This window comes from Rhinoraja longicauda, chromosome 14 (assembly GCF_053455715.1).
Source record: "Rhinoraja longicauda isolate Sanriku21f chromosome 14, sRhiLon1.1, whole genome shotgun sequence".
Lineage (NCBI taxonomy): Eukaryota > Metazoa > Chordata > Chondrichthyes > Rajiformes > Arhynchobatidae > Rhinoraja > Rhinoraja longicauda.
Window position 1 is genome coordinate 13762656 of NC_135966.1, and position 23903 is coordinate 13786558.

The 23903-nt window shown below is 38.9% G+C and overlaps 1 protein-coding gene across 1 annotated transcript; it reads right to left on the reverse strand.

The window, feature by feature from the left end:
* Positions 1-4659: 4659 nt before the first annotated feature.
* On the reverse strand, positions 4660-19721 carry clk4a (CDC-like kinase 4a). The gene is made up of 13 exons (XM_078411448.1): positions 19622-19721; positions 15119-15270; positions 14787-15039; positions 13654-13744; positions 13095-13161; positions 11019-11129; positions 9580-9746; positions 8564-8658; positions 8327-8456; positions 8166-8248; positions 6832-6911; positions 5441-5531; positions 4660-5124 (listed from the first exon to the last, which is right to left on the reverse strand). Exons 2-13 carry the CDS (start codon positions 15268-15270, stop codon positions 4996-4998), a joined length of 1449 nt encoding a protein of 482 aa, XP_078267574.1. The 5' UTR covers positions 19622-19721; the 3' UTR covers positions 4660-4995.
* Positions 19722-23903: the final 4182 nt, after the last annotated feature.

Genomic DNA, 23903 nt, shown 5'->3' on the forward strand with positions numbered 1-23903 from the left:
CGGACAAGGGCAGAACATATATAGTAAATGGTAGGCCTCTGGGTAGTGTTGTAGAACAGAGGGATCTAGTGCACATGCATGGTTCCTTGAAGGTCAAGTCACAGGTAGATAAGGTGGTCAAAAAGGCTTTTGGCCTTCATCCATCAGAGTATTGAGTGTAGAAGAGGGAGGTTATGTTGCAATTGTATAAGACTGGTGAGACCGCATTTAGAATATTGTGTTCAGTTTTGGGCACCATGTTATAGGAAAGATATTGTCAAACTTGAAAGGGTTCAGAAAAGATTTGTGAGGACTAGAGGGTGTGAGCTATAGGGAGAGGTTGAGCAGGCTGGGTCTCTATTCCATGGAGCACAGGAGGATAAGGGATTATAGAGGTTTATAAGATCATGAGAGGAATAGATCGGATAGATGCAAAATCTTTTGCCCGGAGTAGGGGAACCGAGGACCATAGGTTCAAGGGAAAAGATTTAATAGGAATCCGAGGGGTAATTTTTTCACCCAAAGGGTGGTGGGTGTATGGAACAAATTGCCAGAGGAGGTAGAGGCTGGGACTATCCTATCATTTAAGAAACAGACAGGTACATGGATAGGGCAGGTTTGGAGGGATATGGACCAAGTGCAGGCAAGTGGGACTAGTGTAGCTGGGACATTGTTGGCCGGTGTGGGCGAGTTGGGCCAAAGGGCTTGTTTCCACACGGTATCTCTCTGACTCTATGACAAACAATGGAACATAGAATAGCAAAGGACAAAGACAGGCCCTTAACCTTACAATGTCTGTGCCCAACATAACACCAAGACACTTATCTGCCTGCACATAATCCATATCTCTCCATTCCATGCATAACCACTGTATGTGGCTATCTCTTAACCATTAAAACTGTGCCCTGTACTGTTTTGATTTTTCCATCCTGGGAAAAAGGTCCATTTCATCTATGCCTCAATAATTTTATATACTTGTCAGGTTTCCCCACAACCTCTGGCTTTCTTGAGAAAACGATCCAAGCCAGTCCGCCTCTCACTGTAACCAACACCTCCTATCCAGGCTTCATTTTATTAAACTCTTCAGCACCCTTTCAAAAGCCTCAACATCTTTCCTCTAATGGGGCAATTGGAATTGCACATAATACTCCAAATGTGGTGTAATTTCATTCCTGACCTACAGGATTTACTCTCATTTGGAAGAGAATGGATTAATTGGACAGTCTGCATGGGTTTGTGTAACATATAACACATAACAACTACAGCATGGAAACAGGCCTGTCCGGCCCTACCAGTCCACGCTGACCATTCTCCCTGACCTAGTCTCATCTACCTGCACTCAGACCATAACCCTCTAATCCCCTCCTATCCATATACCTATCCAATTTACTCTTAAATAATAAAATCGAGCCAGCCTCCACCACTTCCACTGGAAGCCCATTCCATACAGCCACCACCCTCTGAGTAAAGAAGTTCCCCCTCATGTTACCCCTAAACCTTTGTCCCTCAATTCTGAAGCTATGTCCCCTTGTTGGAATCTTCCCCACTCTCAAAGGGAAAAGCCTACCCACGTCAACTCTGTCCGTCCCTCTCAAAATTTTAAAAACCTCTATCAAGTCCCCCCTCAACCTTCTACGCTCCAAAGAATAAAGACCCAACCTGTTCAACCTCTCTCTGTAGCCTAAGTGCTGAAACCCAGGCAACATTCTAGTAAATCTCCTCTGTACCCTCTCCATTTTGTCGACATCCTTCCTATAATTTGGCGACCAGAACTGCACACCATACTCCAGATTCGGCCTCACCAATGCCCTGTACAATTTTAACATTACATCCCAACTTCTATACTCGATGCTCTGATTTATAAAGGCAAGCATACCAAACGCCTTCTTCACCACCCTATCCACATGAGATTCCACCTTCAGGGAACAATGCAGTTATTCCCAGATCCCTCTGTTCCACTGCATTCCTCAATTCCCTACCATTTACCCTGTACGTCCTATTTTGATTTGTCCTACCAAAATGCAGCACCTCACACTTATCAGCATTAAACTCCATCTGCCATCTTTCAGCCCACCCTTCCAAAAGGCCCAAGTCTCTCTGTAGACTTTGAAAATCTACCTCACTATCAACTACTCCACCTATCTTAGTATCATCTGCATATTTACTAATCCAATTTGCCACACCATCATCCAGATCATTAATGTAAATGACAAACAACAGTGGACCCAACACAGATCCTTGGGGTACTCCACTAGACACTGGCCTCCAACCTGACATACAATTGTCAACCTATAAAGCTGCATATTACCTCCCAATTCATGCCCCCGGCACATAAAAGCAAGCATACCATATGCCTTCTTTGTCACTCTATTTACTCGTGTTGCCATTTTTGGGGAGTTATGAACTTGGATCCCAAGATCCCTCTACATTAATGCTGTTTAGGTTCAAGTCATTAATTGTACATTTTCCCCTTACATTTGACCTCCCAAAGTGCAACACTACACATTTGCTCAATTCAAACACCATCTGCCATGAGTTATAGATTTAGCTCTTACGGCTAAAGTAATCAAAGGATATGGGGAAAAAGGCAGGAATGGGATACTGGTTTTAGATGATCAGCCATGATCATATTATAAGAAAATAACTGCAGATGCTGGTACAAATCGAAGGTATTTATTCACAAAATGCTGGAGTAACTCAGCCGGTCAGGCATCTCGGGAGAGAATGGGCGACGTTTCGGGTCGAGACCCTTCTTCAGACTGATGTCAGGGGGGCGGGACAAAGGAAGGATATAGGTGGAGACAGGAAGATAGAGGGAGATCTGGGAAGGGGGAGGGGAAGAGAGGGACAGAGGAACTATCTAAAGTTGGAGAAGTCGATGTTCATGCCACTGGGCTGCAAGCTGCCCAGGCGAAATATGAGGTGCTGTTCCTCCAATTTCCGGTGGGCCTCCCTATGGCACTGGAGGAGGCCCATGACAGAAAGGTCAGACTGGGAATGGGAGAGGTAGTTAAAGTGCTCGGCCCCCGGGAGATCAGATTGGTTAACGCGGACCGAGCGCTCACAAAATGCTGGAGTAACTCAGCAGGTCAGGCAGCATCTCAGGAGAGAAGGAATGGGCGACGTTTCAGGTCGAGACCCTTCTTCAGACTGATGTCAGGGGGGGGGGGGGCGGGACAAAGGAAGGATATAGGTGGAGACAGGAAGATAGAGGGAGAACTGGGAAGGGGGAGGGGAAGAGAGGGACAGAGGAACTATCTAAAGTTGGAAGATTTCACAAAATGCTGGAGTAACTCAGGTCAGGCAGCATCTCGGGAGATGTCCATATTGATCATGATCATATTGAATGGTTCGAAGGCTTGAAGGGTCAAATGGCCTACTCCTGCACCTATTTTTGTTTCTATGCCATTTCACAACTCACTTTTGTACCTGATCTATAATCCCACTGTGTACTTCCTCAGTCTGCGACTCCAGCAAACTTGGCATCTGCAAATTTACTAACCAACCTGTCGTCCTTTGCGTACATGTCATTTATATGTATGGCAAATAGCAGCGGTCCAGTCAGATCCCTGCATAACTCCAGCTTGAATACTATCAACTCCTTTACTAAAACCCACGTAGACAACATCCACTTCCGTACCCTCATTGATCACCTTTGTCACTATAAAAAACTTTAAATGATACAATAGAACTTTATTCATCCCCGGAGGGAAATTAGTCTGACAAGTCATAACCCACAAGGTACACGAAAACTTGAAATTAAAATTAAATTAAGTGAAAAAAAGAAAAGCAACTGCTGCCACCGTGTGCACAGCGCCTTAACAGGAATGGACGTACAAACATAGGCTTATCCCTTGGGCAGAGGATTCTAAAACTAGAATGTCCCCTTTGTTCTCCCACCGTCCCTCACGGTCGTCCCCCCACACCGGGTCCTGCATTGTTCTTCATGGCAGTCCTCCCACGCCGGATCTTCCATCGTTCTTCATGGCGGTCCCACCATACTGGGTTCTCCATTGTTCTTCACGGCAGACCCCCCATGCCAGGTCCCCATTGTTCTTCACGGCAGCGCCCCACGCCGGGTCCCCATTGTCTTCCCTGCCCGCTCATCGACCACTGATCGCGAGGCCTCACCGCCGCCGAGGCTCCTCTTGTTGCTGAGGCCCCACCGCCGAGTTAATAACACGTTAATAAGCCACACCCTGTTGTGAACAAACCCATGCTGACTTCCCCCAATTAATCCATTCTTTTAAATCATAGCAGAATTAAGCCAGTAAGGCCCATCAATGCTACATCATTCAATTATGTCTGATCTATTTTCCCTCCTCAAACCCATTCTCCTGCCTTCTTCCCGTAACCTTCTGACACTCTTACTAATCATAATGGTTTGGCTGATACGAGTAGATACTGGTATAAATAATTTAAAAACAAACGTAAATTTTCTTCATGGTGTGAAATTATATCATCTTAACTTTTCTTCATGTGATATTTTTCTTTTAAAATATTGAACAAAACTGTTGGAATTATAAATAAAGTCAACAAATCTAAATAGAAACAAATAAACTCAATTATTAGAACAGTTGCAAGCTCACATACCTACTCCCCCTCCCTGTAAATAGAAATGAATTCCACTTCATGAAACATAACTGAAAACAAATCAAAATACGATAAAAATTACAACTTTATTGCGCAATGTTAATGCTGATATTACAATTAATGAGGTAGTAGAATACAAAAACCAGCTTAAGAAAATGGTTCCCAAACTTTCCACAAATTGCTGTACTGCAAAACAATAGTGGTTCCAAAACAGGCCAGCACATGCCCACATGACAACACCAAAAAAAATGGCATCTTAATAAATTTGTGCCTTACAGCATGGACAATTTTACAAACACATCCATTTCAAAATTTACAACTTGAATACAGACTGACACAGTCTAGCCATTCTCCTCTGGAGAATGCAAATTAATTTACAAGTTAAACAAAAGAATTTATTTTGTAAACCATGGCCTTTCCTTCTCAATGTGAAAAAAATGGATGTTGCAATGCTTGATCCAGCCCTATTCTTTTTGAAGGTTCATACGTCATCATCTTTTCAATTAAATCAAAAAGTCGCTGATGTTCAGAGATCTTGGAAGACATGTACTCCTGCAAAATAATTAACATTGGTATTTGAATACATAATCTCAGATAAAGTACATCAACTAAACCAAGCTCCCGATGTTTGACAATGTACAGACATTTGACCAAGAACAGGCCACATAAATTGAATTGAATAAGTTTATTGGCCAAGTATGTACACATACAAGGAATGTGCCTTGGTGCTCCGCTCGCAAGTAACAACACGAACACACAGTAAACAATTAAAAATAAAGCATAAAACATTATAAATAAAACATAATAGTTTAAACATGAGTGAAATAAACCAGAGCAAAAAGAGGCTACAGAGCCTTACTATCCGTACCTTCAAAGGTTTGCAGCGTTTCCTAACATATCGTCCAGCAGAACTATTTTCATCCCAATCTAACTGTTCATGATGAAAATATTTGGACTTCCTAGAAAAAAAAGACCACTGTTAACATCCAAGGTAGCATACAATAACCCAGTTCATTTGCATTAGGTTACCAGTCAGAAACATCAGAAAAATTAAATTGCAAAATAATTCTGTATTGATTACATTCAACACAAATGCATGTGAATTTTTCTTGTACATTAAACATACATCACTTAATTTTCCAAGACCACATACTGATAAATCTACAACAAGAATGTCTGTTTGCAAATACAGCGCAGGACAAAATACAATGAAGGTCATTTACCCCCAATTTCCCCAAGTCCAGGCAGGTGTAACAATTAAAACTTTTTTTTCCAGCGACTCACCACAGAGTACCATCAAAATTTGCACTCCATGTCCTAACAAAGTCTTATAATACCAGGAGAAGAACTTTAAACTAACGTGTCTGAAACAGCTAGTTTCTTGTTGATCTGAGAATTACTGTAATCTGAATGTAATAAAATATTAAACTTTTACATGTACTACAGTGAATAAAAACTGTCAATCCACTTCTGGGATATAATAATCTCCACAAAGTCCAGATTAAAAATTCTTTAGCAAACCTTGTACAAGATGGCACCAAGCCTTCTGTTTGTCAACCAAGTAGGCACTTAACCTAATTCAGGAATGTAATGAGTAAACCATGTTTTGCAATACTTTCAAAATTCAGATGCATGCCCTCCAAATCAAAACTTAAAACTCAGATGACAAGTGTAATCTTTTGCACAAAAAAATGACTAAATAGGAAATTCACACAGGTTAGAATAGAATAAGATAAACACAAAATGCTGGAGTTACTCAGCCAGTCAGGCAGCATCTCTGGAACAAAAGGAACAACTGACATTTGGGGAGGGCGGGGGGGGGGGGAAGACCCTTCCAACAGACCCCAAGATTCTATTCATATTATTAAAGATGGGAACAGAAATAAATTCTCCATTCATTTTGGAGAATGTCAAGAGAAAACCAAATTAGTTCTCATTACTATAAATATCCAAATCGAGTGCTCTCAATGTTCAAGCTAACCCTTTTGATTAAAAATAACCATTTATAACTGTACAATAAATGTTCATTGTTCCTTTGCCAATTCTTTTTGTAAATGTAATTATCTAGAGCACAATCAAACAAACTTTTAAAAATACAAAAAGAAAATCTAGACTTTTTTTTGAAAAGTGAATATGCATAATGAAACAAATTCAAGATCCTGAAATCTGTAAGCAAGACATTACCCAGATTTTAAAGACATTGGCAAAGATTTACTTCAGGCTAAATACACTTGGTTAAATAAAAATAATTATATTTACCGTGTTCTACTAATCATGCCAGCTGGAATAGGCCCAAGCACCCTTTCCATCATAGCTAGATGCTCCCGGCTATCATGCGTCTGAAAAGTAGAAAACATTAAGCACAAAGAAATAGCAGTGAGCCACTACACCTTCTCTGTTATTCAGTAAGAGCATGGTGGACGTAACCCTAGCACTGCCTTCTGAACACATCCCATGTTCCAAGAATCCCCCAATAACCAAAATCAATCACAGCTTTGAAACTATTTCTTTTCAATCCAGCTCTAAATGGTCGACGCCGTATCTTGAGACTGTGATCCCTTATCTAGACACCCCAACCAGTGAAAAAAATTCTTACACGGTCAATGAAAACTCATTCCCTTAAATTTGACATAGTCATTTTGCTTAACTTCCTATACATTCACTATCCCAGGAATCAATCTGTTAAACCTTTACAGCACTTCCCCAGCTAAAGTATAACCTTCCTAGGATAATAAATGTCCCAATTTATATGAACTATTTAAGCTCAAACCAAAATAATTTCTAAATATGTTGGGAGGCCTTTGAGGATGGAATGTAGAAATAGTCGAAACCAAATGAAGACTAACAAATTATCGGATAGAACAGGCAAGTAATTGGTCAATGAAGTTTGCGGATTAATGCAAGTTGTACATTTTGACAGAATGCAGTCATGTATAGGTTAAATCTCAGTGGATTAGAAAAAAAGGATCTTACAATATATAACCCACCACTAATAGTCATGCCACTAGTTAGCAAAACATTTTAAAGAAAGAAAATCAAGTACAATAATTTTATTGCTAGGGGGAGAGAATAAACAAGCTGCATTGCACAGTATTGGTTGACATACACAGGCTGCAAAGATTTAAGAGCACAACAAATGTTCTGGTATACATACCAAGTAAGGACAAAGAGGCTGAGCCTCTTCGTTTCAGGAAAGAATAATTGAGCTAAAGATTTGGATAGTGCAAGGAGAATAAACCTTTCCACTTGAAGAGTACTATTAAGAGCCACAAATTAAAGATTGTCATGCAGAACTCCAATAGGGAATTCAGAAGAAATGCGATTAGAGTGGTGAAAACTGCCACTGGAACAAGATGAGGCAAATAAATTGGATACACTTAAGGAAGGAGACAAGCATTCCGAAGTCAGCATAAACACTGCGTAGACTGTTTACTCCAAATGGCCTGCTTATGTTCTAGATATCATGTACATTTTTAAAAATTAACCAGATGACTCCTCCGCCATATTAAACGTACTACCTACAGAACACAATGAGGCAAACTGAAATACTGAGTAATTATACACCACAGAAAAAATACTGAAATGTTTCTTACCTGAAACAACGTCAAACCAAGATAATATTCAATCAATATACATCCTATACTCCAAACGTCACATGAATGTGACCATCCTAATTCTTGAAAGAGAGATTTTTGATTATCAAAAGCTCACAGAATATTTACAACATTTCAAGATAATTTCCTAACATACTAACCTAATATGACCTCTGGAGCACGGTAATGTCTGGTGGATACTACAGTACTGTGATGCTCATCATCAAATGTCGCACTACCAAGATCCACAACTTTGATGTCTGGATATATCACCGTTCTGGCATCGTGTTTCTATGAAACAGGAATTATTTTTCAGTTAAATAGCCAATGAAGAAAGGCAACAAAACGTCTTAATTAATAAATAAATCATGTAGCTTTAATTGAAGCTTCTAACTTACCGTTTTACTGTTATATTCTATGTGATAGTCTGAATTCACAAAAAGTATATTTTCAGGTTTGAGGTCTGTGTGGGTAAGCTTGTTCTGATGCAAAACTAGGAGACAAAATGTTTTGTTTATAGTTGAGTGTAACAATTTTATTGCAAACTAAAGCAATTTAATGTTGCCCATTTTTAAAAAGTAAACTGCTGGAAGGATATTCTTTTCACAAATTAAGTAGTATTTTTAAAAAACCTTCAAGGTTACAACATAAGATAATTTTTACTTATTACAGTAAAAGTTAACCCAAACCACCTTGTGAAATAGTAACAGTAAAAAATATATATATTTTCACCATAAGTCAGATTAATTACCCTTAATTCTGTTCTTTTGGATAGTTGAGCAAGAAACCAGAATTGCTCTTCAAAGAACAGCACAAGTTATATTATATCTGGCTTTACTCAATGTCTAAAGGCAACCAATAAAGCAGGGTATCGATCAAGAGCATTCAAGTGCCAAATAGAGGATGGCCTCATGACTTTCACTCAAAATGAGAATCAGCAGATATTCACGGTGTCAAATTTCAGAATAAAGTAAATTGATTTAAAAAGAGTCACTTTGATTAAATAAAAATTAATAACATTTGAAAATTAAAACAGCTTGTTCAGTTAGTGTGATCATGTTGGCAATGCACAAAAAGGAAGGACTAATAGTCAACACGGAAACAGGATTCGGCCCAACTTGCCCACACTGACCAAGATACTCCATCTACACTAGTCCCACCTATAAATGTCCTGTCCAAATGACTTTTAAAAGTTGAAATAAGGTGCAATAAATTCACCATTATCTCAGACACCATAATAATTTTCAATGGAATGGAAAAATACAGCAATTTCTCTGGTGGAAAGTTGTTTACGCATATACAGGATAAAGACTTACATAATAAGCACCAATTTAAATCAAAGTACACACAATTTTATTCTATCAAGTGATTTCCCATCCAATGACCCCCATTCAGCAATGCAGGTTTTACTCACAGTTCAAGGCATGACAAATTTCATAAGCCATGTGCTTGATATGGTGCATTGGAAATGGCATGAAATTGTTTTCCTTTAAGAAATCATAGGTACTGAGTCCAAGTAGTTCAAACCCAATGCAAATATGTCCATGATGATCAAACCAATCCAGTACTTGTACACATCCACTGCAAATTAGAATATTAGTGTGTTAGGAAATCAGCTATTTTGGATGCAATGCAGAATGACTGTCCAAAAAGTGAACAAAACACTTCAATTTGAAATGCCTGTTATTATGAGTTAAGAATTAAAAATAAGCTGAATATGTCATTAAAACTCAGAGCTAAAAGTAACATTGGCAAAAACATGACATTGCAAGAAAAATTGCCCTTGGATTTTCCATTCTATAACAAACGACTTTCCTCCCTGCACCAAGAACGGAAGATTGGAAGAGCAAAGACTATGATGTACCCAAAGATACAGGTCTTCACACCCAAGTGGCAAAAGTCATTGAATTGCTCAGCAATGGAAACAGGCCATCTCATTGATGCTGACAAGTAGGCAGCAAATAATCACTCATCCTATCCATCATTTCTTCCCTCCCTAATCTCCCCTACCACTAATATAAGTCACAAGCTTGGGTTTCACATTAGATCCTCATTATACTGAAAAATTATACTCCAAAATTAACTAAGTGGGCGATGAACATTGTTGGGTTGCCGCTTCCAATCAATTACTATATAGCAATCATTATTGACAGAACCAGGCTTAAATTTCCACAACTGCTGCACTCATGCCACTCAGTTTCAGCCTCATCAGTAAAAGAAAATTGAAGCAATGCAAATGGAGCCTCCTGCTTCATCAACTTCTTAAAAGATGAAATGAATGGGGGAAATCAGAACCACAAAGGCACGTTAAAAAAACAAGTGTTTTATAAAATCCAAATTCCCGAATACTTGCTAGGAGAATGCTATATATATATATATTTTTAAAAAATCAAAATAAGTCTTAAAATCCAAGACAGTTGAAAAGCTAAACTACCGTTTACTGCATACTACAACAAAATGAAATTATGTTCTGGTAATTCAGTTGCTGCATGCAAGTTGAACCAATGGTAAGCGATGTATTTGGCATTCCAAAACCTTTAGACAGGATAAATAACGTTTCAATGGCAAGAACATTTCTTAAATCCATCTTTTAACCATGCGAGCAAAACGAAAAAAATATTTACAGGGACAAAAATAGTCAAAATTCAGAACTGATATGGTAAACTTCTAGTTATTTTGCACTCAAGGAGTGAAAATAAAAACTCAGCCCTAGGCAATGTGCCATGTGGTAAAAGAGACATGCCTCAAATAGATTTCCATGGCACAGTATAACCAAAAAACACCCAAATATTAAATATTACTTATATATGAAATATTGTTAATTTCAAAATGCTCATTTCAGTTTGTACTTACTATGTACCAGCACCCTTGTTACACACTTCCTCTAGCACACGTACTTCAGAGTGAGCAGCTTCACGGTATCGAGCAATGTTCTTAATGATCTTCAATGCAACATACACTCGTCTGAAATAACATATCTTAACCATTAACTGACTCCAGAATATTTATTTCACAGAATACCTTTTAAAAGGTGTTAGCCAGTCTGTTAACAATGAGCTGCAATTACTCAGATGAGTGACCAATCAGATAAGTGGTTGGTGCCAGGACTCGAGGGCCTGGGATAGAGTGAGAGATTGAGCAGCCGACAATTTTATTCCTTTGAGCGTAGGAGGCTGGAAGGTGATATTGTAGAAATGCATTGGCTCATGAGGGTATTAGATTGGGGGGGGGGGGGAGATTTAATAAGAACCTGAGGGGCAACTTTTTCCTATAAAGATGGATAATTGTAATGAGCTGCCAGACAATATCTGAGGCAGGTGCAACAAAATTTAAAAACTATTTGGACAAGTACATAGATAGGAAAGGCAGAGGGATGCAGTCCAACAGCAGAAAAATAAGACTAGATTTCAAGCTGAAGCTTCACTCTTAAAAGCTTGACAGAAATTCCCTCCTCACAAATATGTGGTAATTTTATAATTGCAGTTGATCTGAAACATGAAATGGTTGCTATGATAATACAATAGTTACATTAGGAAAAAATGTTATCGTAGGAGAAATAAACGAAAAGAAAAAAAAAAGCAGGATACAAGTATTTTAGATCAAGAAAAATCAATTTCCACATTGTTTTGTGAAGTGCAGTAATAATGTCAAGGTCAAAAACATCATAGCCAACTTGCACAAGAAACTGAAATATATGAATTATGAGTCAGGGGAGTCATCAGTTTGAAGAAGGGTCTCAACCCGAAACGTCACCCATTCCCTCTCTCCAGAGATGCTGCCTGTCCCGCTGAGTTACTCCAGCATTTCGTGTCTACCTACGATTTAAACGAGCATCTGCAGCTCTTTCTTCCACATATGAATTGATTTGAGGAAAGTTGCCATCTTTACTTAAATGATATTTTGGGATTTAAAAAAAAGTCATTTTCTGTTACTTAAATTGCATTTAGATGTGATCAAGGAACAGCAGGTGACCATGAAATAAATACCCCAATAATATTTACAAAAATCTTGAAATGCTGCCGGAATGCATTTGTTCCGGAAAACTTTGTAGTTGCGCAATTGAACAAGTAGATTGTCAATCTGCAAAGTCAATTCTAAAGAGTATTTATTATTTCTATAAATATACTGGAAGTATCTTGGTTTCATAATTTTATTGCAATGGATCGCATTTAATAGAATGTGATCGCCTTGTAAAGTCAGAAACATTTGACAAGGCGTAGCAAGTTGATGTGATTTACCTACAAGGTGGCACTTTTGTGATCAAGGCTTGCTTTGGGCTTCGTTATGTTCTAAAATGTGTGCAGGAGATCCAGCCACCAACATAAGACTTCATAGCCGAGAATCAAAACAGCTTAGCCCAGCAATAATACCAACAATAAACAAATGTGGGGTTAATGCATAGGGCAGCGGAGAGTATGAATCACTCACCACATACATATATTCAAGATGAGAGATCTGCATTGAAATAGACTCCCGTATTAACTATGTGGTTTTAATCATTTAGACATTGGAAAAAATATTTATATATTTCTCTTGGATTATCTGCTTGTCATCTTCCCAGCGTCTAGTCCTAATTTTTCTTCACCATTTGCTTTTAAACTCTAAATTTACTACTTCAATGAAAACAATAAATTAACAGTGCCTACATAAACCATTACAATAGTCAGCATCTGTGCTCTTATCAAATGAATCATAATAAAGTAATTTACGCTGCTTTCTCAAAGCAATTTTTGCTGAGATATTTTTTCTACTTTAACCACCTGACAATATTACTCATTGACAGCAGGTTCTATTGTCCACTTTCTCATGGCAGTTTGGAAACTGATTAATCATTGCAATGTTGCAATCTAAAATTCTCTGCAATGCCACGAGAAGTGAATTATATTTAATAACTTACATGCAAATTAGGCGATGGGTAAATGCACTTACTTTTTTAAATCGAAACACTCTACAACTTTTCCAAAAGCTCCTTCTCCTAGATTACAGATTATTTCATCTGGATAGGAAAGAAAACCATTTTTAGGAACATAGGCAAAAAAACAATTTCTTATTCAAGGAATAAACTTGTCAAAAAGTATAACAATCCTAAATGGCTAACATTTTACATTTAAACAGTTTTATTCTAAAATAAGGGCCAGATTTAAAATGATAAGGATATTCCTAATACTGCCATAACTATAAATTAAACTTTCAAAATAAATAACCCATACTTCAATTAATTGAAAAATAATGCCACCCCCTTTCACCAAAAGCTAGAATAACTATTTTGAAGGCCTGCTGGGCTGTTTTCTGTACAAGATTAATAACTTCAAAATAACAAAACTAAGCTTGAAATATTTAAATTACATTTGTCTCCAACTATGAAATACAGGCTTTAGCATACATATTCATGGATCCCCTAAATATTATTTCCTTCTCCCTCCCATACTTTCCCAAACTATGCCTTTAAAGCAGTTTGTAATAAAGTTGTTACAAAAATATTCTATACATCTTGCTTTCAGTTTGTCTCCAGTGTGAAATACCAGATGACCCTCCTCATCATCCTCAACATTCTTGGATCTCCTTTGGCGGTGACTCTTCTGTATACGACAAGTAGTCAGCAACATCATCCAGCCATTGAAAATGGATAGTATTTCGGAACAGAACACACCATTCCCCAGGAGAGGATTCAGGTATTCATATACACGCCAATCCACGAAAGGCCACGGTAGGTTGACGGGTGCAAATTCAAATTCAATCCCCAGAAATTCACATGGCACACAGTGTATGTTACAGAAGAAAAACATGGCAAGGAACAGATTTTAAGATAAGATGCTTCTTAAATTTGTCAAAGCAATAAATGCATCAATACAAAATTTATCAAATCAAAGTTAATAAAATACATCACATTCAAAGCATGTGGGAATTACAAACAAAATATGAAAAGGGGGGCATTCTGTGGGGTTGAAAATATTGCATCTTGGATGCAATGTGGTTTCAACTAGGCTTTTCACTATTGGGGGAGTTGGATGAATAATCTGCAAAACTTAAGAACTTTGAATGGCAGGGCAAATGATGCTCTCTTTAAACAGCATAAAATGGTTGGGAATGAAGATGACAACCAAAATAATCATTTTCAAAAAAAGTAAATTGCCATTGTGGAAACCAGTTTTAACATTCTGAAGGAGTGGCAGAACATGTTTAATTCAACAGTTTACTGCCAGATTACAGCAACACAGCAGTTATGATATAGAGATCATTAACACTGCTTGAATTGCCTGCAATGAGAAAACTCCTCCTCAAAATGATTGGCATGCTATGAAAACTATTAGGATAAAACTGATATTATCCATGCAGGCTCTATAATCAGTTACTTTATTTCTTATAACTTCCTACCAAGATCATTAAATAAAACCAGATTTTTCTAATATTAAAAACAATTTTATCAAGACTGCCACTAATAACTGTATGCACAAATTAACGTTCAAATTTTAACAGAACATTCCTAGACTTTCTATAGTTCAACAACCAAGATTTAAAAACTACCCTATCCCCAAAAGAAATGCCTCAATTAATTAAATACAGAACTATTTAAATACCCCCCCCCCAAAATCTGTCAATTTCAAATAAATTTGTTCTTACCGAGTGCGAATGATTACTTGAAACAGAGTGATGTTTTATAGACCTATGTCTTTCCCGGCTACTTTTTTCACTCCTTCCACTATCAGGTTTGCCTGACTTGCTGTAATTTTGATGACTATAGCAGTAGCGCTGATGTCGGCATTCTCTGTTGTGACAGCCATTCCTATATTCCATTTTGTACCCATCTCTGCATTCATGCTTTCCGTCATGGTAATCCATGTGCTCATTAACAGATTTTGTTTCCAAGTAATGGCTATAAAAAAAACTGACTAAATTACCAATCTTAACTATTGCTGTAGAGATTTCACAGGTTGCACGCATGCATTACTTACTTGTCTGAAGGACGATGGCGCTTGTGTCGTCTATTTTCCCTTTCACTGCTATGTGATCGTTTTCTGCGTTTATGACTACCGTAATAGTCTCGGCAGTCCCAACTCTCTCCACTACTCCATTCTGAACTCCGTGTACACTTCAAATGAGGCATCTATAGATATAATAGTATCAATTTTGTCCATTCAATATCAACATGCAGCTGAAAAATGATTGTTTTTTAACATTATGAATCTGTAGCCAATAAACAAAAGTTGCATTCCCATATAAAGACAACTCCCCTTCCGAACTTTTTGGCAGAACACGCGGAAGATTTACGAAGATGCTGCCAGGACTCGAGGGCCTGAGCTACAGGGAAACAAATGTTGGTCAAAATAGGACTATTCCTTAAAGTGCAGGAGACTGAGGAGTGATTTTTAGAGGTAAACTGACGAGGGGATTAAATAGGGTTAACGCATAATCTTTTACGCAGAGCAGGGGAATCAAGAACCAGAGGTCAGTCGATATATAGAATGAGCCGCGAGGAGCTGGTACTACACAGCATTTAAAAGACACGTAGACACAGATATAAAAGGTTTAGAGGGATATAGACCAAATATAGGCAAATGGGACTAGCTTAGATGGAACAACTAGGTTGGCGTAGATGAGCTGGGGCGAAGGGCCTGTTTGTGTGTTCTGTATGACTAAACTCCATCTCTTCCATTCAGATTATAATGAACGACATTCACACTTTCATCTCAAAATTCATCCTTAGCCATTGGAAACAAAAAAAAACCCCATCCACGTATCTATAAGGACTGGAATTCCAATGTGCTCCTCTGATTAGTCTCCCATCCTCAACAAAAGTAAGTTCATCTAAAATTCAGCTGCACACATACTAAACACCATCATCAACCCAACTGCTCTGCCGATCAACTTTGGAACTGGCAAACAATTACAAAGTGCCATCTTGTTCTAATCGCTTCATTAGCTCCATTATTTAACCCCAGTCCACCACCTGATCCCTGAGAATTGCAACAACCTTTAAGAACATCCCATCAGCATTCTAGGATAATGGCTTTCAACATTTTTCTGGGTCTTTGGATTGGACATACAAAGGATCAAAGGTAGCAACACATTTTTTCAAACCACCCCAGGATCACACTCCCCACTGTGATATAGGGGGCTTCAAAATCCACATAGCCTCTCTTTTTATTTCCCAGCAGATCAACTCATTATCCCCAATCTAGTTTCCCTCTACTAACCTTGGCCAATGGGCCTGTCAGAGAATTTACTCAGAAATGGGGTGTTCATGTCATGAAAGTCAAGTGCTTTACATCTGAATAATTTTAAGTAGCAAAATCTTCACTTGTCAGTGATTTTCATAGATAAAAATCACAGGACAGGACTAATTCCTCGTCCTTCAAAATGGAACATTTCCTTTAGTCACCCAAGAGACCAATGGGGCGGCTAATTTTAATGATTCATCCAAATTGCAATTCTCCTCAGTAATGGTTCAAGGAGTCATAAGAAATTCAGAAGTACTTCGTAAGAAGTACAGCATTTCAATTCTCAATGTCATTATTCAATAAGATCATGAATGATCTGTTTCCGCAAAGCTTTCATTCACCACCCATCTCTGGCAATTTATTTATTAAATGCTGTGCTACATCATTACATAACTTTCCGACTGAGAGAAACTAGAATGGTTCAAAAATTTGCACGTGCATTATGATGCACAGTTGTGATTAGCAGACTATATGCAGGCTTCTATCCCGCTATTTGATCCTTTACTGAGAATGGGGAAAAATTGGATACAATATTTGCATACAATGACTGTTACAACTATCCCTTCAGGGCCAAAAACAAAGTAGCCACCAATTTTGAAACTAGCATTAACACAGATTGGTTATTGTCCTGAAGAATGCATACAAGGACCATTGTGATGTTGCAGATGTGCCATTCAATAAAACAACCATTTACAACTAATATTAAACTGCTTAGAGGACTTGCATTATCGGCTCAAAAAACAATAGCCGTGTTCTGACCTGCAATTAACTCTTCAGATGTCATTTATCAGTAAATTTGAAAATTGCTTCAGGAGGATGGATAAGATGTGGTTTACACACCTCCAAGGGGTGTTCTTTAAAAATTTCAGAGAAACTGAAATGCTTTTGTAAAGTGGCAGTAAATGCAACTCAAGGCACAAAATGTTGCAAAAGCACAATCCATTAAAATAAAGAAATAGCTTTTGGGCAAAAATGTTGAATTGGAACACAGGTTTCCTTCAAACCCAAGAAGGGAGGAGTCCTCAAATAGCAGCATTTAAAGAGTCCAATGATTTAATTGTAAAATATAGTTTAGCTGTAAGATGTCAAAACAGGTGAGCAGTATGTGAAAAGGAAAACATCTTAAGAAACACAATGTATTGTATAGGAATTGTTTTTTCCCCCCAATTCTTACAGTAGAGATTTCAAATGCAGATTTTACAAACTGACAGAATAACTACGAAGTCAAGTCCCTGGCAAGGCATCACAAAACATTGAGCAGAATCTGAAGAGTATAAACTGTGCCTTCTTACTTCAAGAGACTGGATTAAAACTCCACAAGACCATGACTAATACGAGCTCATTGTTGTCTTTCAAATAATACTACCACCTACAAATGAACATAAAATAACTTCTGATAAACAGCGGCTATCTTTGCCAACTGACAACAGCAGAGCTATCCTTGACAGCTAGCATTTAGAAGCAGCCAATACCAAAGAAAAATGTTCTGACTAAATATCAATTGTTGTGTGCAAGCTAATTAAATGTTTCTACAAATTACATTTTTCATTTCACTGCGCATTTATGTGTACGTGACAAATAAATTGACTATTGAACCATAACTATATTCAAAACATACTTAAAGATGTGAAATATACTGGGATGTCAGTGAAACATTTAAATAGATCCCAAGTCCTTTTTCCAATCAAACTATTTGGCTTTGACTGCGGAAATTAAAATGAAACATATTGAATACAGAATGCCAGCTACAAGTGCTACTTTATAACAGGAAAGCACAGAAACGTTACACAGCCGACTAGCCAGTAACTACAAGGAAAATCTCGCCCCTGATCTCCATGATGTGCTAAACCAAGCCAACAGACATATTTCCAATGGCTCGCCAAATTTACACCAGCCTTTGTTATTGTTAAATTGTGCAAGTTCAATGCGCTTTTAAATAAGTGTTTCAATGTCATTTTATACTACTAAGTGGGAACACTGGTAAAAAGCTTCCCCGTAGCCAGTTATCAGGCCTTCGGTACCGCTTATACAAATGCCCAGATAACGATACTCGGAGCGATTTGAAGGGAAGCGCCGGCAGACGGTTAACGCCGATGTTTGCAAAGGGACAGAACCCTAGACGTGCACACCACTTTCGCATTGTAAGAATTATTAAAATGTAAGAAGATATATTAAATACGCATATTTAGAAGTTGTAGTTCAACGTACAAGAATGCCAACTTTAATGAGCAAAGAGTAACGCATTCATATAACTTTTTTTTCCTGGCGAAGAATCACCGGTAGATAGTAAATTAACGAGGAAACAAATTTTTGAATAGGATAAAATACTTAAATCTTTCAGAATAGGCCTAAATATGCCAAATGTTTTAATAATGCTTCGTTATTTGGGATCGTAAATTATATCGAAGTGAAAAAATGTGTTGTGGACATTTAATTTCCCGACGAGGAAACATGCTCAACAGTCAACGGACTACGGGAGGGGACTAGAGATCCCAGGGTGGGATTTAATTTGCAGGAAGGAACTGCAGATGTTGGTTTACATCGAAGATAGGCGCAAAATGTTGGGAGTAACTCAGCGGGTCAGGCGGCATCTTTGGAGAAAAGGAGTAGGTGAAGGATCTCGACCCGAGATGTCACCCATTCCTTCTCTCCAGTGATGCTGCCTGTCCTCTGGAACATTTTGTGTCTATCTCCTATGGGGTTTAATTTCATCGTCACCTCTTTGACAAACATCCTCCTGAAACTAGTCCCCGCAACGCAACTAGTTCGCTTAAAAAAAAAAAGGGGGGGAAATCCGGGTTTGTAGCGAATACCGGCCATTTAAGAAATATTTGTCGCCCTCTAACACCAAATAAACCGAGCGGCCATCTGCCGGGCCACTCCCAGGAAGAACCCGCAACCGTCGCCATTTTGTCGAATTGTTTTCGCTTTAAAACTCCGCCTGACCGACATCTTCTTCACCATCGAAACCAAACGGCAAGCAGGTGCTGGCGGCAACATCTCTCGGACACTCACTCCTTTTTACCTTATGAGGGAAGTTTTCCCTACAAACCAAACGCCGAGTAAAGACTTTCGCCAGGATAATCTTGCGAAGTTGCCCCTTCGGTTAAAAAAAACCCCGTTGTTTAAAATAAATATATATATATATATTTCCGCCGAACAACCGGCCAAAAATTGGAGCTTAAGCACTCAGATCTGCCGGCGTTAGCGAAAAGAAAGCGGTCTTGTTGGCCTTACCTCTCGATGCCGCCGAAAATCGTATAAAGTAAAAGACAAGAGAAATAAAAACAAGCTCCTTCACAAAATGGTAGCTGAAGCTTCAGCGAAGGAACAATGAGCGGGCAGCGTCAGGCGCGGACGTGTATCCGGTTGTGAATGTGGGCGAGGCCTGTGCTCAGTCCACTGGCTCGGTTGCCAGCTGCTCGGTTGCCTCTTCACTTCCCATGTATTTGTGTAGGAAGAAACTGCCGGTTTAAACCGAAGATAGACACAAAAAGCTGGAGTAACTCAGGCAGCAGCTCTGGAGAGAAGGAATGGGTGACGTTTCGGCTCGAGATCCTTCTTCAGACTGAAAGTCAGGGGAAAGGGAAACGAGAGACATATAGACGATGATGTAGAGAAATAAAGAACAATGAATAGGGTCTCGACCCGAAATGTCACCCATTCATTCTCCAGAGATGCTGCCTGTCCCGCTGAGTTACACCAGCTTTTTGTTTCTATCTTTGGTTTAAACCAGCATCTACACAATGAATAGTTCTTGATTACCTACATATCCATGTACCTATCTAAAACTACAAGTGTCAGAGGTTATGGGGAGAAGGCAGGTGAATGGGGTGAGGAGGGAAAGATAGATCAGCCACAATTGAATGGTGAAGTAGAATGGCCTAATTGTACTATTCCTTATGATCTTATTGAATGAAAGATATGCAAAAAAGTAACAATGATAAAAAAAAACAAGCCATTGTTAGCTGTTTGTTGGTGAAAACGAGAAGCTGGTGCGACTTGAGTGGGTGGGGGAGGGATGGAGAGAGGGAATGCAGGGTTACTTGAAGTTAGAGAAATCAATGTTCATACCACTGGGCTGTAAGCTGCCCAAGCGAAACCCATGTATTCACGGACACGGGTAAACCGCCACTCTCATGCATCCATTTCCAACAATGGTGTTCATCATCACAAATGTACATACATGTTGCTTACACAATATTAATTTCGTTTTTTTTATCACCTGAGATGGATTATAGAATAATTTACCATCTAGCCACATACATGTCATATAATGACACCGGTTCTGCCGAGCAAGTTCTACAAATCTCCAAGTTGCACAAATTTCTAGAATGTACTGCATGTCAAGACCTCCTGCACTCTAGTGAGTTTCACTTGCATAGTTACTACTTGTTGAAATGATTTAGTCTTTCTTGTTTCTGGAGCTGGATTTCCTACTACACCTTTTAAGACTCAAAAGTCAGTCTGTTCTATGATCTTACTTTGTTGATGTCACAGTTACTATATAGTGTATCTTCAGAAACAGCTCTCTTGTCTTGTGCTTTTGCTGTGTACATAATGCCATACTTGCTGATGCTCTGCATCAGTATTTGTGTATCTGCCATTCACTGAATTTCCTTCAGAAAAGACGGCGTGGAATTTCTAGAATCAGTATAGGACTTCTGATAGTTCTTTGGTGGTGCTATACCCTGTTTCAGCAGATGCATGCGTTTTAAAAGTAAATTAATTTTGGTTATTTCCAGGCCTTTTAAAAGAGGTACATAACAGTAAGATGTCAAGTCTTTTTGTTAAACAATGAAAGTCACATATTTGTGCATACACCCTTTGCATTTGTCAAAACATTTTCATGGAATTATGAATACTGCTGTCCAGCAACTTTATTCATTAGTTTTGAAATACATTTGAAGATTCAAATTTGTGTCTTATATTCCATTTATTTTCAGATGATTAGCCATGCGTTGCTAAAATACAATGTATTTTCTCTACACAGAATAACAGTTCATCAATGGGTGAGTAGTACAATGAGGTTTACTTGATGTCATTCTTGGCTGAGCTGTTGGATTGTAGCCTTACCCTTTGCCCTTGCACTCCAAATGTCACAGTTGGATTCAAATTGTGGAATTGTATCTTTTATTGGATGTTGGCTTTGCGAAACCTTGCCTAATCTTTTGGTTTTACCTCAGAACACTGTGCATTGTAATTGAATTGAGGCTAGCATCTGCTACAAAGATACTGAAATACAGTCAATGTAAAGTCTGTGGTTATTACAGAGTGACCTCCAAACTTTAACTCAGCCACGATCATGTACAGCAGTAATTATGGATCATTAGGAGAACTGTAATGTACCAGAGATATTAATATTTATCTCTGGTACATTACAGTTCTCCAAATGATCCATAACATATTGCTCAACATCTGTGACATCCTTGACCAAGAGGCTGTCATTTACTCTACAGATGTAACATTTTATGGCCTTGAGAACGGGATGTACTGTTCCATTATCTCCTCTCACAATACAAATGGTACCATGAGTTTTTGTACTTGGTTGAAAATGGCTGTGTAGATCAGTGCCAGTTGTTCGGCACAGAGCTTGAGGGTGGAGGGGGAAACATTGTCCGGTCCTGGAGATTTCTGGCTTTTCTGTTTTCTGAATAGCCTCTCCACCTCCGCAATTTCTGTTGCTAAACTGGAGTCATTCTGTGAGGATGTGCAAATTGGTGATTGCAGAGGGGTTGGGGGGGGGGGGGGGGGAGAGGAAGGGCCAGTCTTTGCAAACTCCAGCCAGTCTCTGAGTAGATGTGAATTGCTGCTTGGGGAGGAGTGGGTGGGGACGGATCCAGTCTTTGCAAATGTGGATATGACATTTCATAAGTTCAATGGAGGGTAATCCATTTGAAGTATAAGAAAATAACTGCAGATGCTAGTACAAATCGAAGGTATTTATTCACAAAATGCTGGAGTAACTCAGCAGGTCAGGCAGCATCTCAGGAGAGAAGGAATGGGTGACGTTTCGGGTTGAGACCCTTCTTCAGACTGATGTCAGGGGGGCGGGACAAAGGAAGGATATAGGTAGAGACAGGAAGATAGAGGGAGATCTGGGAAGGAGGAGGGGAAGAGAGGGACAGAGGAACTATCTAAAGTTGGAGAAGCTGCCCAGGCGAAATATGCGGTGCTGTTCCTCCTATTTCCGGTGGGCCTCACTAAGGGCACTGGAGGAGGCCCATGACAGAAAGGTCAGACTGGGAATGGGAGGGGGAGTTGAAGTGCTCAGCACCTCATATTTCGCCTGGGCAGCTTGCAGCCCAGTGGTATGAACATCGACTTCTCCAACTTTAGATAGTTCCTCTGTCCCTCTCTTCCCCTCCTCCTTCACAGATCTCCCTCTATCTTCCTGTCTCCACCTATATCCTTCCTTTGCCCGCCCCCCTGACATCAGTCTGAAGAAGGGTCTCGACCCCAAACGTCACCCATTCCTTCTCTCCTGAGATGCTGCCTGACCTGCTGAGTTACTCCAGCATTTTGTGAGTAATCCATTTGAAGCTTCTCTCCATTCTGGTTGTAAACGTGAACTCCCAATTCCATAAGTAACAATTCCATTTCAATTTGTAATGAATTGTAAGAGTTCTTGAGGCTGAGCAAACTGGTTGTCCATTGTGCAGCAATGCTGATCCAAAATGAGATGTATTGCTTTTAGCATTATCAATTTACTTAAAGGGCTATAAAACCCAGTAGCCTGTTCTAACAACATAGTGTGTTCTAACACATTATATTACATTGTGGCAACTGGAAATTTTAATTCAGTTGGTAATGACCCATCTGATTCACTAATGTCATTCAGGAGAGAAGAATTTCATCCTTGCCCAATCTGGCATATGTAACCCCGGATACTCAATGATGTGGTTGACACTGAACTGCCCCAGAAGGTTACTCAGGTTACTCAGGTCAGGACTATTAGGATTGGGCTGCCAGGAGGTCCTTGTAAATGATACATAGGTCCCCAAAAAATTAATAACTGAATTTCTTCAAGATTATACTGAAGAACATTTTTTTTCTGATGAACACCACTTTTAAATGTTTTAGCACCATTTCTTACAAATTTCTTACAATTTCTTACAAATAGAAGTCTGCATCACCCTAAATTAAATCTTTGAATGATTATTTGGTTGTCTTTTCGAAGAGAAACTTCGACATTGAGCAAGTCTAAACAGCCACGGGATTCTTGATTCAACTGTCAATGTCAGCATTTTATAAAGAGCTTTGATTTTGAGTGGATCTCTCTTCTTGTGGATACACACACAGTACTAAAGAAGGAACATGATGCCATGAAGTTTAATTTTATTTTACACCTTTGCACATTTGTTGCATTGGGGTAGGAACACTTCTAATTATGCCTTGAAATTTTTGCATAAACCACCTATGCAGAAGCACCTGCGATGAGCACTATTCCTTTAAATCCTTCCAAATTCTTGTGTACCTTTTATCATCATATCATATCATATATACACAGCCGGAAACA

Excerpts from the sequence above, each read along its gene's own strand:
- clk4a (XM_078411448.1), bottom strand. The coding sequence starts at position 15,270 with ATGCCTCATTTGAAGTGTACACGGAGTTCAGAATGGAGTAGTGGAGAG. Across the intron at positions 13,745-14,786 it reads CAAGTAATCATTCGCACTCG|AAGAGTCACCGCCAAAGGAG; the intron begins GTAAGAACAAAT and ends TGTCGTATACAG. Across the intron at positions 11,130-13,094 it reads GAGTGTTTCGATTTAAAAAA|ACGAGTGTATGTTGCATTGA; the intron begins GTAAGTGCATTT and ends ATGTTATTTCAG.